The 15,961-nt window shown below is 42.8% G+C and overlaps 1 protein-coding gene across 1 annotated transcript in view; it reads left to right on the forward strand.

The window, feature by feature from the left end:
• ryr2a (ryanodine receptor 2a (cardiac)) overlaps positions 1-15,961 on the forward strand; it is a 282,131-nt gene that overhangs the window by 57,763 nt on the left and 208,407 nt on the right. Inside the window, exons 7-12 of the mRNA XM_085361763.1 lie at positions 649-748; positions 4,346-4,442; positions 11,209-11,283; positions 12,605-12,761; positions 12,904-13,068; positions 14,060-14,181. Coding sequence (XP_085217889.1) covers positions 649-748; positions 4,346-4,442; positions 11,209-11,283; positions 12,605-12,761; positions 12,904-13,068; positions 14,060-14,181 — 716 coding nt within the window. The remainder of the gene's footprint in view (positions 1-648; positions 749-4,345; positions 4,443-11,208; positions 11,284-12,604; positions 12,762-12,903; positions 13,069-14,059; positions 14,182-15,961) is intronic.

Here is a 15,961-nt window from a genome sequence, read left to right on the forward strand (position 1 = left end):
TCCAATTTTATTCACTATTTTATTGGGTCTTTTTTTGAGGTTTAGGCAACAAAACTACTTCCAGTTTCTGTGTTTTTATCTGTTGTACAGTGTCCTTGGGTGCTTTGAAAGGCGCTATTTTTAAATAAAATGTATTATTATTATTAGTTATATTATAATTATTTATTAAATGTATAGTATTTGTTGTATTCATCATTTATTATTAAAGTTATAGATTGGATTGTAATATTATATGACAACTGAGAAATCTGCACAAATAATGTGATCATGTCACAAATCTCAACACAGTTGGGAAATAAATGTTTCCTTTGGGACCCGTGGGTGCCAGATGAAAGCTGAAGGGTCTCTATGCCTGTGTGACTCGGCCCTAATTTCCCGAAATCATTCTGCAGCATCTTGCTCTCCATTGGCTCTGCTTTCCTTTTCCCTCTCTATATATTTAAAACACTTACTTTATAGAATATAAAACTGTACCTCTAATCCTGTACTGTGAAAGTATCTGAATAATCACATAATCTCATGAATCAGGACTGATTTGCTTTTCCTACTGTCTAACTGGTGTTTCTGATTTGGAAATACTTTCTGTATATATTTCAGTGTGGTGTGTCAGTAAATAGTTCAAACATGACTCACGTCTGTTTCCTGTAGCACCTGTCCTATGGTAATGGCAGTCTCCATGTCGATGCAGCCTTCCAGCAGACACTGTGGAGTGTGGCTCCCATCTGTTCTGGGAGTGAAGTAGCACAAGGTATCCTTATCTCTTTCTCTCTCTCTTCTTTTTTCTTCCTTTTTTGCAGTTTTACCTTTGTTCAGAATATAAAGAATATAAAATATATATAACAACAACCAAAAATAAATCGAACAATAATCTGACCCTTAAATAATCTGTATTCTCAAAAAAGGGACAAGTATATAGCATAAACCCCATCCATGCACAGTTCATGTGTTGTAACAGTCGGCTTATATACGAGCCTGTCATAGTTGGACTTATCAGGTTTTTCTGTAGAAGACAGTTTATTAAAGTTTAGCTGCACTGAAAACAAATATTGTCATCTTTTCAACAACTTAAGAAGTTTTTACTTACATTCTTAAACAGACGTCAATAGCAAGAGTCAAAATGCTTTATTTCCACCATATAGCTGCGATATACTACCTGGATTACCGCTGTCCAATTATGTAGTCACAGTTACTCCAAGACTGTAAGAACAGTAACTAAATAAAACAATATATTACAAGTTGGAAATGATAACAACATGACTCTAATAGATACAAATAGCTCTCATTATAAATATCCCTCTATATTACACTAATTAAATATAAATGGTCGACATAGAGGTGCGCGTTTTATCATACTGTACTGTTACTGCCTCGGTAGAGGATGTGCAATTAGTAAGGATGTGCAACTATTGCAATGTGTACTTGTGCTTTAGATGGAGGAGTTGTACAGGAATGACTTCCTGTCTTGTTCAGTGGTGCATTTTGGTCATGTCAGTCTCTCACTGAGCATGCTCCTGCGACTGGCCAGCACATCATGGAGTCGGTAGGAGGTATTGTCCTTATCTTGGACTCTCCAACACCATCTTAAGAGAGTCCAGCTCCATCCCCACAATGTTACTTGGTTTGGGGATCAGTTTATTGAGTCTGTTGGCATCCACAACCTCCAACCTGCTTCTCCAGCATACAGCAGCACAGAGGATGGCACTGACCACAACAGACTCATAGACAATCCTGAGCATTGTCCGTCCGACAGATATTAAAAGAGTAGAGTGCAGCGGTGTTTTCAACCCATTTCAGTTTGTTGTCAGTGTGTACTCTTCTACTCTGTGGATCCCCCCTTTGGCCACCCTATGGCACCCAATGGTAAATAGCTACAGACGGATTCCACCTCAGAGATCTGCTACCATCTTGCCTTCTGGCGACTCTTCAGCTCAGCCAGAAAACAGCCCAACTGGAAAGTCAAATACAAGCATTCAAACGAACTTAAACTAAAACGTCTGTTCTCGAACATCTCCTATTGTCCACTCTGTATTCCCATTTCAGCAGGTTAAATCAGTTCTTTACCACCTATTCAGTCTGAGCAGTCCAGCTACTATCATCTGGGTCCTTATGCCAGTCCTAATCAACCCGCACTTATTCCAGCTGCTTATCATGTGGAGCTGAGAACTGGTTCTTGTAAAGAACCTGATTCCAGTTTGTGTGGCGAGGAGGAAAATAGCGTACTGCACTACTAATGGAATTGCTAAATTCTTATCAGTATTCCTATCCCTAGCTTACAACCTGGATAAAAACATTATTCCTATAATTCCCATTTTGGGACCTCATGATCACATAACTCTTCAACATCTACAGTTACTAATACATCAATATATTACTTACTGTGCTCATGTTAAAGCAATAACAATGGATCAGTCACCAACAGGAAGCCAGCAGACCTCAAAGATCCTGTGATGTTGTTCACATTAAACCCTGTCCATCCGTGTCACGCCCTGCAGTTTAAAGCATGGCCTTCCATTTGGCAAATCTTCAGCAAACCTTCTTTACTTTACCCCGTCCCCACCAAACTGTTCAGATCTGCATCTCACTTTTTATAAACCATTTAGTAAATATTATCAACAGCTCTCTACAGTCTGGCAGGTTCCCTGTGTCACTTATATGTACTGTAATCTATTGGTACTGTAATCTATTGGTACTGTAATCTATTGGTAATTAATAATTGCAGACGTATGTCTAATCTTTTACTCCTCAGCAAAGTATCTGGAAAATCGTTTCAACTCACAGTCTTAATGATAAGTAGCAGTCATGATTCAGAGCTCATCATAACACAGAAACAGCTCTTACTAAACAGTTATTACTGATGAACAGGAGGATCAACAGTGATTCACAGAGAGTTTCAGTTCTTCCTGATGTCTCTGCTGCTTTCAACACTGTTGACCATGACAACCTAATTCAAAGGCTTTGTGACACTGTTGGTTTAACAGGTCAGGTTCTTGATTGGCTCCCATCAAAATCAAAGGTTAAAAACTGAAAATTCAATCAGAGTTTCTCTAGGGTCAGTCCTTGGTTTATTTAATCGTAAATGGACTGGTTCTTCTGTAACGCTTTTCTAATTTACATACTCATAGTTATTTATACAACATGCCTAAAACAAGCACTTTTTTCTTTCTGCTGTCTGACATTCACACTCCAATGGATGCTCCAGAGAGGAACATGGGTTGTTATCTTCAAAATGACACTGAGAAAGTGGATCCTGTTCATATTGAGTAGATTAGTTCTAGTTCAATTAAATTGAGCTTTATTTACAAAGCACCAAATCATAACACCAGCTGCCTCAAGGAGTTTTATATTTTGAGGTAAAGAACTTACAATATTACAGAGAAAGCCCCAACGAGCAGATGACCCCCTGTGAGCAAGCACTTGGTGACAGTCTGAATGAAAAACTCCCTTTTAACAGGAAGAACCAGGCTCAGGACGAGGCAGCTACTGGTGAGATTATTAGAATAGCTTATCACAATGCTCTGTTTGCAGCACTCCCCAAATCATTAGTAGGACGTCTTCAGCTCATTCAGTTCTATTCATTTGGCTCCAGGGCAATATAGAATTACCTTTAAAATTCTTCTATTAGTTCTATTAGTCCCCCCGCCCCAGTACATCTCTGATTTGCTCACTGTCTACAGCCCAGTCAGACCTCTCAGGTCATCAGGTTCAGATCTTTTAACTGTTCCCAGAATCAGATCACAGTCTGCTGAGAGTGCTTTCTGTTATTGTGGTCCTGTTCTTTGGAACAAGGTGCTTGCTGACCTCTGTTACATCTATTACTATATCCACAAACAGACTGAAAACCTTTCTTAATAATTCTCTGTCTAGATTTTACCAAGTAGGGTGCAGTAACGTCAGTCATCTTTTTTCAGTATAACACCTCTATACAAAATGCTATGGAGCTTTTCACAATTTTGTATCTGTAACCAAATTCTCATTTTTGTGGGACGTCCAGAAATAGTTCATGACTCACTTTTTCACCGACGCTGATGTTTTGAGTGCCATTGTTTGAAACATAGCTGTTTTTCATTTGGACAAGTATTTCTACTGATCTTTATATATCTGAACAGGGGTGTTTCAGAAATATAAAGATCAGTTGCTGCCTTCCCACGTCAGGTTCATCCGAATACTCAAATGAGTTTCAAAAATAGCAACGCATGCAAGATAGCAGGTGTACTGCTGCTTTTTTGTCATTTCTCTGGAGAATTATGTATCAAGTTTCACCCTCTGATCTGCCCTCCTATCTGCCCCTTTTATCTCCATTCATTTAATAAAAAAACAAAAATCCTCACCCTTTGCTTTCTTTTAGGTTTCCTTATTGGAGGAGATGTTCTGCGCCTACTTCACGGTCACATGGACGAGTGCCTAACAGTTCCTTCTGGGGAGCATGGAGACGAGCAAAGGCGGTAAGGTGCAAAGCTTAGTGGTGCTACTGCTCTGAAATAATTCAGTTTACGCACACACACAGAGAGTCTTAACCTTCCTGTATAAGTTACCTTGAGATGACATATGCTATGATGCTGTCTGTGCAAGAGAGAGAGTCAGAGTGGATTCGAACCCACTCTCAGCCGTGTGGCGTATGGTCGCCTGCTTGGCTCAGTGAGCTGAACCGGTGCCCAAAGTGCAGCTTCTCAGAAACAGCTGGATCAAGAGGAGAAAAAAGAGAAATGCACACATTACCCCAATTTAGCATACTGTCAATGGCTGTACAGTGTTGTTCCAATATAGTTGAGATTTCTAACTCTATATTTACAAGGATCAACACTTAGAAAACATAAGGAAGCTAAAGAAGAGGGATTACATAAGGAATGTAGGGATTAAGACTCACTGCCAATATTAATAGACTTAAAGAAGTCCAGACGCTTTTCTTTCCAAGCTCCTGTGACTACGATGACCTGGATGACTGAGAACCTTCACAGACATATTGCCGTACATTTTGGGAGGAACACCCTTCAACTGGTGCGGGAGTATGAAAGGGAATCAAGGAAACTAGCGGATTATAGGAACCATCTCCGTTTCAACCTAAGATGTAGACAAAGCAGAGTTGTTCCTAAGAGCCTGCGCCTTGGATCCACTGTCAGGGGATACAGAGCAGACTTGATTCTACAGAGAGCACAAAATCACCTTTTAAGTGAAAGGATAAGACAGGTCCATTTCACCATAGATGCCCTCCAGATCAAGATCAGCCAGACCCTGCAGGAACTGGAAATCCTTCTACCCTCTCCAATTTTAGAAGAGGTTTACAAGTTTGTGGACAAGGCTCAGCGGGCCCAACACTCTAAAGGAAAAGAAAGACAACGCAGGAAATTCCACACCGTGCTTTCAAAAACACACACTCCTCATTCTGAACCAACACAACCCAGAGAAGAAAACACACCTGATGCCAGTCAGGAGAAATGGGTTAAGAACTTTTCAGACAGGATTCTCACTGAACCTGAAAAGAGAGTATTAGCCAAAGGACTCAATTTTGCCATTTCTCCACAACAGTTGCCCATAGTGGACCTCATCACAGCCACAGAATCTGCCATACGGATTAATAAATTATCACAGACAGAAGCAGAGCAAATCAGGATGAAAGTCTCAGCCACGCTCTCCAGTGCCAAAGTCCCTCCATCCAACCTCACAATACAAGAAAAGAAGGCCGTCGCTTCCCTGAGCAAAGACCACAACATCACTGTTTTACCAGCTGATAAGGGAAGATGCACCGTGGTCCTAAACACTACAGATTACCATACAAAGATCACTACTCTCCTCAGTGACAACAATACCTACGAAGCCCTAAAGCGAGACCCCACAAGCAGCTACAAAAAGAAAGTTATAGCTTGCCTTCAAGACTTTGAAAAGGACAAAATCATTGACCGCCCTACATATCATCACCTTTACCCAGGGGATGCCATACCCTGCATCTACGGACTTCCTAATCTCCACAAGGAAGCTGTCCCACTCAGACCCATAGTCAGTAGCATAAACTCAGCCACTTACAACATTGCTAAACACCTTGCTACCATCCTTGCGCCTCTCGTGGGGAACACCCCACACCACATCAAGAACTCCACCGACTTCACCGACAAGGTCCAGAAACTTACCCTGGATCCAGATGAAACCATGGTGTCCTTTGATGTAGTCTCTCTCTTCACTTGCATACCCACCACGGAGGCCGTGGAGACTGTCAGAAAATGACTACAAGAAGACAGCTCCTTGGAGGACAGGACCAACTTCACACCCGATCAGATCTGCACACTGTTAGACCTCTGCCTCACCACTACATATTTAAGTACAACGAAGGCTTTTACAGACAAAAACATGGCTGTGCCATGGGCTCCCCCGTGTCACCTATTGTAGCCAACCTTTACATGGAGGAAGTGGAAAGGAAGGCTCTTGGCTCTTTCAAAGGAAGAGTACCCAGCCACTGGTACAGATATGTGGACGACACCTGGGTCAAAATCAAGACACAAGAAGTGGAATCCTTCACTGCGCACATTAACGCTGTGGATAAAAACATCAAGTTCACCAGGGAAGACACAAAGGACAACTGTTTGCCTTTCCTGGACTGCGCTGTGCACATTGAAGAGAACGGCAAACTCAACATCGAAGTTTACCGGAAGCCCACACACACGGACCAGTACCTCCTCTTTGACTCCCATCACCCTTTGGAACACAAACTTGGAGTAATCAGGACCCTACACCACCGGGCAGAACATGTTCCCTCTAAGCCTGAAGGAAAAAAGAAGGAACACACACATGTAAAGGAAGCACTCAAAACGTGCGGCTATCCTAAATGGGCGTTCTTAAAGTCAGCAAAGAGGCACAGAAAAGAAGATCAGACACCAGCGAGGGAGGATAAGAAGGACAGACGCAACAACATTGTCATCCCCTATGTAGCCGGCGTATCAGAGAAACTCAGGAGAGTTTTCTCCAAGCATGACATCCCAGTGTATTTCAGACCCAGCAACACGCTCAGACAGAAACTGGTTCACCCCAAAGACAAAGCGCCAAAACACAAACTTAACAATGTGGTGTATGCTGTACAGTGCAGCGAGGAATGCTCAGACCTCTACATTGGAGAGACCAAACAGCCACTTCACAAGCGCATGGCACAACACAGAAGAGCCACCTCCACAGGACAAGACTCAGCAGTCCATCTGCATCTTAAGGATAAAGGACACTCTTTCAAGGATGCCAATGTTCACATTTTGGACAGAGAGGACAGATGGTTTGAAAGAGGAGTGAAAGAAGCCATCTATGTCCACTGTGAGCGACCATCTTTGAACAGAGGCGGGGGTTTACGACACCAACTGTCTGCCATCTATAATCCAGTTTTGAGATCCCTTCCCAGACGCCTTAACGCCCACTCACATCCTGGGCCATCTGACCTCAGGAATTCGCATGATAAGGTGGGGCCAGGTTTCACAATGAACACACCCGAAACTCTGGCTGATTGGGACCCACACCCAGTTTCCCACCTTGGCTCAGGCGATTAGAGGATCATCAGGGGGTCCTTTTGTCCCTCTGTGGGGGGTCACTCCCACTAGGTTTATATCTGGGACTCTCCACCATTTGACCTTAGAACTGAAGAAGCTTCTCGGATGAGAGGTGAAACGTCTTCAAGCAACTTAAAGAAGTCCAGACGCTTTTCTTTCCAAGCTCCTGTGACTACGATGACCTGGATGACTGAGAACCTTCACAGACATTAATAGGTTTCATTTGCACCAATAAATAATATGATGACTCTGTATATTATTTATGAATAAAAAAAATGAGGGAAATAGATCAAACAATTAATATGATCTCAATCCATTAAAAAGTAATTTGGGGATTGTAATTAATGGGAAATTTTGATAATTTATTCGTTTACTCAGTCTCAAAAAATACTCTGGGCTTTCTATTTATAACTATGATAACTGACTAATAACTAAATTAATATCTAAGTTCTTTATAACAAAAGTTGTACAAGTATATAGTCTTATACATTTATTACATTAGCATATGTAGTTAAGTGAATTTATTTACAAGAGAAACTGTCACAGCGAGTAAGAAGAGCCGTGTGGAAAAGGTAAAGGAGGATCCAAACAAAAAACAAAAAAAACAAGGAGCACAAGAGTCCAGATCAGTCCAAAAACCCCACAAGAAAACAGTTCAAGAACACAGGAAAACAGATCAAAAACCAAACCAAACCAGAGCTCAACAAGAGTCCATGAAATGTTCAGGGGGTCGACCCGGAGGTCGACAGCACAAGAGCCAAAACAGTTCAGGGGGCCGGCCGTGCGGACAGCAACGGTGGTGATGGACAAACAGTTCTGGGGGCCGACCGTGCACACGGCAACGGCGACGACGGGCAAACAGTTCTGGGGGCCGTCCGTGCACACGGCAACGGTGCAGACAAAACCAATCAGGAGGCCGGCCACTTGGAAGGCAGTGGCGGCCACTGAGAAGGTCCGGAGGCCGGCCGCGAAGCCAGCGGTGGCGACGAACTCTCTCCGGAGGCTGGCCTTGACGGCCATAACGCTGGTAAATGGTAAATGGCCTGTATTTGTATAGCGCTTTTCTAGTCCCTAAGGACCCCAAAGCGCTTTACACAACCTGTCATCCACCCATTCACACACACATTCACACACACATTCACACACTGGTGATGGCAAGCTACAATGTAGCCACAGCCACCCTGGGGCGCACTGACAGACGCTCAACTAGAGGCCTGGAAAGCGGCTGGCAGAGGCGAGGCGGAACAGGACGAGCTGGGTCCAATGACAGTGTGGCAACCGCAGGACCAGACGAGGCAGGACCGGACGCTGAAGCTGGGCCAGGCGTGGATGAAGACACGGAGGCTCGGCCAGACGTGGATGAAGACACGGAGGCAGGACCAGGCGTGGATGAAGCTGACGCTGCAGGCGTGGATGAGGCTGACACTGCAGGCATGGATGAGACTGACGCTGCAGGCGTGGATGAAGACACTGCTGCGGAACCGGACGGCAGCGTGGCGGCTGCGGAACTGGACGGCAGCGTGGCGGCTGCGGAACCGGACGGCAGCGTGGCGGCCGTGGAACCTGACAGTGGCGATGCTGCAGGCGATGATGCTGCAGGCGATGATGCTGCAGGCGATGATGCGGCAGGCGACGATGTGGATGCAGTAGGCAGTGATGCTGCGGATGCAGCAGGCAGTGAGGCTGCAGGCGGTGATGTGAATGCTGCAGGTGATGGCGTAGAAGTCGCAGGGGATGATTCAGCAGGTGACGGCTGAACAGACTTCCCCGTACCGTCAGCTGACATGAGGATGTGCTGGCTGGGTCCTCCAGGACCCCCAGCAGACGAGGCGTGGTGCTGGGTGGGCTTCTCGGACCCACCAGCTAACTTGGCTTGACGCTGGATGGGCGACTCGGGACCTCCAGGTGAAGGTGGAGTTCGTGGAGAATGAAGTTTTGTACCAGCGGGTGCAGTGAGTCCAATAGCCAGGGATAATTGGAAATAAGCTGCTGTAGCCTGGCTTCCAGAATGTAGAGAAATGCTTCTCCCTCATGCTCTAGCCACAGGTTGATTGATTTTGAAGCTGAGTCCGTTATGAGCTCTCGAAGCTCCGTGGGTGGGGTGAATGCCGCTGGATCCATATCTGGCTGGTCCGTACTGTCCTGGCGAGTGAGAAGAGCCGTGTTGAAAAGGTAAAGGAGGATCCAAACGCAGGCAGTTGTGAAGGTGATTTATTGAACACGAAGTATAGATAGGCAAACGGCAAAACAGAGAACTAAACTATACTGGGACAACTAAACTACTGAGCATGAACAAGAACACGAACCTGGATATAAAGGAAGGAAGACGATGGTACATGACGATGACGGCAGGGAACACACGAATGAAACATGGTGGATACACAGACGGACCAGCAACTACAAAGACAGAAGACGCAACTTAAATACCCACAGAGAAACACAGGGAGATCACACACATGTAGGGACACAGCTGGGAGTAATCAACAAGACGAGACAGAGGTAAAACTGAACACACTCACATGAGACGCAGACCTTCACAATAAAACAGGAAACAAGAGATCACTACACGAGGACGCAGACAGGACACAGAACTAAACTCACACAAAACCTGCGAACAAAAACCCCAAACCAGAATCACAGTAATATAATATATCACAAATAATCAAAACACCAGACAACCCCAAAACACTCCAACATGCAAAATAAACCAAAACATTGAAACTGACCCAGAACCGTGACAGAAAAAATATAAAGTTATCATTGTCTAATATTAAAACGGTTTGATTATTTGAAACATGTAAGTCTAAGAAAATGCAGACAGCACTGTACATTCAAAGTCCAGGCAAAAGCTTTAGTTTGGAAGCAGAAATTAAAAAATTCCTTCACCAATAGTGAAATAGTTGTTGAGTTGTGCTCATCAGCAGAGACTCAGACTGACTGCATCATGTTGGTAATCTGTGTTTATTCAATGGACAGCAGTTATTTTCAAGGTTTTACCAACCTGTCTGGAAGTGATTGCAGTCAATCCAAGCTCCACAGATCCACCAGTGCAACTACCTTGTGAGTGAAAGTGGTCTACAGAGGTTGAGGGTGTTGCATGCTTAACCTCTGCGCAAGCAGTTGGAATGACTGGAACAAACAGAAAAACAAAAACCCAAATCGGTGCTGGGAAGCCACTATTTTTCTCCCAGTAGTCTAGCGTGACTGGGCCATTATATAGGGATGATGGTAAGCTGAACTAATGCTGTGCTATATCCCACTGGACGGCTCTAAAAGAACACACGTAGTTTCCAAGTCTTATTTCAAAAGACGCCTCTCCAGTCAACATTTTTTGTTCTGCCTACCTTCAGCTTTCTTTACCCACCAGTTGGGGCCATTACACATATAATACTCAGTTTGTCTGGTTCTGCTTGGAGGGACAGAATGTAACAAGTCCCTTTACTGACAGAGAGCTTTGACTAAGATGAATAAGACTATTAATAATTATAGTTTTAAGAAGTTCCCAAAGGAGACTGCCAAGCTGTTAAACAATGAGGCTCAAAGTGACTGTGCTCCCATCTGACTAACTGCTGGGGTTTATTATGAGACTGTATAATCAGGTTAAATACTTATGAATCTTCTTTGCAAATATAACAGCACTGTTGGGAGATTTGTTAAAACAGATTTGCAATTCTGTCATTCGTTTCTCCAGGACAGTGCATTACGAAGGCGGAGCCGTGTCCTGTCATGCCAGGTCACTGTGGAGGCTGGAGACACTGCGAGTCGTGTGAGTATAAACAACATACATGTGCTCTGCATACGTTTACAAACAGGTTAATGCAAAATAAAAACACATGTAAAACACATACAAAACCCAATGTAATACTAGTGTCAGTCACAAGACACGATAAAGGAAGACAAAGGAAAGTTGTGATAGTTGCGTCAGGCGGAGAGATTGAGCTGGAAAGGGTGTGCAGCAGGTTAGATAGAAACATGTTAACAAGTGAAGAGACTGTGTTGAGAAGATGAAAACAGTATTTAAGGAACTGATGAATGTAGAAAATAAGAGAGAGAGAGATGGATTGAGGAGAGCTAGTGAATCAGGAAGTGCAGAGGCTTAGAAAGGAGGGAGTGAGGGCAGTTGATTCAGATGACATACCTGTGGCAGCATGGAGACGTGTAGGAGAGAGGGAAGTAAACTTTTTAACCAGACTGTTAAACACAGTTTTGGAGAGTGAGAGGATATACTGGTGAGCCATAAGATGAATGCATGTGAAAGAGCTGTTGAAACTAGGTTAAGAAGAAAGGTGATGATCAGTGAGCAGCAATATGGTTGCAAGCTGAGAAAGAGCACTACAGACGGGATATTAGCTTTGAGAGTGTAGATAGAGAAGTGTGGAGAAGGTCAGATGGAATTACACCTTCTCTTTGTGGATCCAGACAAAGCATATGATAAGGAGCTAAGTGAGAAACTGTGGTAGTGTATGAGGAACTCAAGAATGGCAGGGAAGACTTTGCCAAAAGTATTCACTGGTCTGCCTTTGCACACATATGAACTTAAATGATACGCATGTGCAGGCTATGCAAAGATGCCCCTCAGACAATCCAACACATGACTGCAGGGTGCAAGATGCTAGCAGGCAGGACATACATGGAATGCCATAATGCCATAAAAGTGGCTGGCATCGTATCCAGGAACATCTGTGCTGAATGTGGCCTGGAAGTCCAGAGGTCAAAAAGGGATCATCCCAGATCCTGTGGGTCTTCCAGATACAGACAAACTGGTGATGACTAAGAAACTGTCCACAGTGGTGGACAAGCAGGTGTGTGGGGACACCTGTCACTCACAGTGGCAACTTTAACCACTGACATGTTGGAAATGTAATAATTTATTTCAACATATGTATATGTATGTACAAAAAGAAATGTTTACATTATATGTTATATTTAGTATTTCGATCTATGGTTCAATGACTAAATAATACTGTATAGTGCAGGTTTAAAGGCACTGAAACCATTGATGTTCTGTATGTCTAATTCCTCATAACATGCACTATTAAATCAGTCAGGTTCCTTGACTTTTTTTGGATTTCTGTCAATATGTCCAGGTGGAGTGGGAGTCATATCCGTTGGGGTCAGCCATTCAGACTGAGACATGTGACCACAGGGAAGTATCTGAGCATGGTAGAAGACAAGTCTCTGTTGCTGATGGACAAAGAGAAAGCTGATGTCAAGTCTACAGCCTTCTGCTTCAGGTCTTCCAAGGTATAGAGTTAGTGACATCAGTAGCAGTGCTGTCTGTGAAGGCCATAATCTATGAAATCATTGTGTTTTGAATGAAGGAAATTCTCTGTGTTTTTATAGGCTCACTTGTCTAAGTGAATTTTCCTCTTTGTTTCTCCTTCAGGAAAAGCTGGACCTGGGTGTGAGGAAGGACGTGGATGGGATGGGGACTCCTGACATAAAGTATGGTGACTCTGTGTGTTACATTCAACATGTTGACACCTGTCTGTGGCTTACTTACCAGACTGTTGATGCCAAGTGTGCACGCATGGGTGGAGTACAGAGAAAGGTACCATATCGCACCAAACCATAACTTCACCTATTACAACTTTATAAATACTTGTGTCTGTAAATATGGTCCATGGTGAGGTTGTGGACTTTCATTATGCTAGAGTTAACGTAAAATTAAGATGAATGTAAAATTCATGCACTTCTTGCACAGTCAGAATGGGGAAAAGTTTTTCAATTAAAAAGGGGGATGAGCTGTGTTTTCATCGACCCAATAGCGTTGGATTTACCTCAGATACTTTGAATCTGCTGCATTATTTGGACAATGACACCATTTTTAAATGTTATTAGTTTTTACTTTTTGTACACAACCACATTAGATTTTAAATCAAACATTTCAAATGTAATTGAAGTGAAAATTTCAGGCTTAATTTATTAACACCATTGTAATAAAAATATTTGTGGGTCTTTCACTAACTGCAAATGAAGCTGACTTGGTGACTGACTTGACCAATGAAGAATATCTATCTTTGTCTTCTTCTTTCTTGGGTTGCCTTTGCAGTATGTGTTTGGCCATTAGCCATTTACTCTGCTGTACAAGCAGTTTTGTGGTATTTGGCTGAATCTGTGCAGAGTAGACACCTCTGCACTTCAGAAATCATTCTGATTCTTGTGTCATACCATCAAGAAACATTGTTGACATGGTTCCACTGACAGCCAACGCAGAGGGAAACCTTGAAAAATTAACAACACATAATAACAACATATAAGTATTTATATGTTTAACATATTAGTCCGGGTCTCTGTGGCAATAGTTAGTGAAAATGAAAGAACTGTCACTAATTCTAAAAGCTGCTGGATGCTGTAAAAGACTTTACTTTTTTCACTAATGGAACTGTTTTTGTGCAAATTTCCTATAAATATTCTGAAGATTCCTCATGTATCCAATCAATGCATCACCCATCAACTGCAAAGCAACTTCCTCTGTTACTGAGCAATCTTAATACATTTCTGAATCTGCTGAACCTGGAGAAACTTTGTTTCTTATTTAGGCAATCATGCACCATGAGGGGCACATGGACGATGGGCTGACACTATCGCGATCACAGCACGAAGAGAGCCGCACTGCAAGGGTCATCCGCAGTACTGTCTTCCTGTTCAACTGCTTCATCAGGTGCAGCGAGTAGTGATTTTCAAGTATGCATGTTACACTTGCCTGTAAGTTACTGTGGCATCATTATAAAGAGAAAAATGGAAATCACTGGGTTGAATAACAATCAATCAATCAATCAATCAATCAATCAATCAATCAATCAATCAATCAAAGCTTCATTCGCCACATGCAGGTTGCCCTGCAGTGAAATGGGACCCCCCCCCGATCTTACACACACAACACAGACATTACATGGGGATACAAGTCAGAGATCGGTAGCGTTACAGAAAAACACTGAAATGTACACTACAATGGGAAAGTACAAGAGGAAAAAAAGAGACCTCTACTCATGCTGTGCTTCCATGGTAGGACAGCATGAGAACAGGAAACAAAAAAAAACAAAACAGCACCAACATGAATAACATTAATATGTAGAAGGTCTATAACTTTTTAACTTCAAATCTTACCTCAGTTGTGAAACTCAGGTAAGGTTTTGTGAAACTGTTTTCACCGTGAACTGTTTTACTTTGTATTCGTATATCAATTACTCCCAAATACAACATTTGTTGTCACATTTAGACAACATATTCAAATGAGAAAAAGTGCAATAAGATGACAAAGTTCAGTTCATTTGTAAAAATTTATAGGACAGTGGTGACAAATTCATTTTCACAAAGGGCCAAACTAGGAAATAAGAATCAAATTAAGGGCTTAACATAGAGTACTGTCCAAAAGTCCTGAGCCACGTCTCATTTCTTTATGTTTTGCTTTGAAAATGGAAAATTTGTGTAGCGTCGTACAGTTTGCACTAGCACTGGGTAATTTGCCATCAGGTGGCAGAGGAGCCTACATTACACTGCTCACCCTCTGTAATGTATAATGTGTAGCCCAAAGGTGCACAATGAAAGCTCATGTTTGAAACACTAACGTAGAGTGTGATGTGACTGCAAATGTGGTCACATTACACTCTGATGTAAAAATCAATCCAACAATCTCTCATGATTAGTGTATTATTATTATTATTATTATTATTATTATTATTTTTATTTTTTTGCCTGTCCCGTTTGGCTCTTTTGCCATCAGAATTATTGTCTAAAGGCAAAGAAAGATGCCCAATGGATTTACTTTACCAAATTGACCATCCCAGCCTTGCCGTAATGGTCCATTTGATTCACCTTTTATTGTTTATTTTATTTTCACTTACTGAATACGGGACAGACTTGACTGGGGGAAAGAAGGGGAGAAAGAAAGAGGGAAAGAGAAACAGCTGAGAAGAGGGACGGGGGAGAAGGGCAAAAGACAAAAACCAACAGAATGATCAGAAAAAAAAATGCATATATCGATCACCTGGATCACCTGCTGAGAAAGAAAAAAGAAAACAAGCAGAAGAGAACAAGAGTAATAGAATAAACAACATCACAATGATATATGGGAATATGACAGTAAATACTAAATATTTAACATTATTGTGCAGCACATAAGATCAACAGAACACAGTGTGCTTTGAGGTAGGAGCCAAAAAGGGTGTAGTTTGTGGGTGTGATCACCCGTGTGTACACCTGTGAGCATGGACGCGCTTGTTTTTTTTTTTAAAAGGTTCCTTCATGTAATGATCTGCTAGAGGGTGTGGGGGGGCCACAGCCCCGTCCTCCAGGGCATGAAGCAGGTATGGAGGAGATCAAAACTCCAGACATCCAGAGGCCCCCAGAACACAAGAGACCAAGGAAGACCAACAGAGGGGCAGCCGCGCCACTGTCCCAGAAAGAGCTGAGGAGAGTCCCAGATGAGGGCTCACTCAGCA

This window comes from Diplotaxodon limnothrissa, linkage group LG8 (assembly GCF_057381915.1).
Source record: "Diplotaxodon limnothrissa isolate DT_005_m linkage group LG8, D_limnothrissa_male_GT1.1, whole genome shotgun sequence".
NCBI lineage: Eukaryota > Metazoa > Chordata > Actinopteri > Cichliformes > Cichlidae > Diplotaxodon > Diplotaxodon limnothrissa.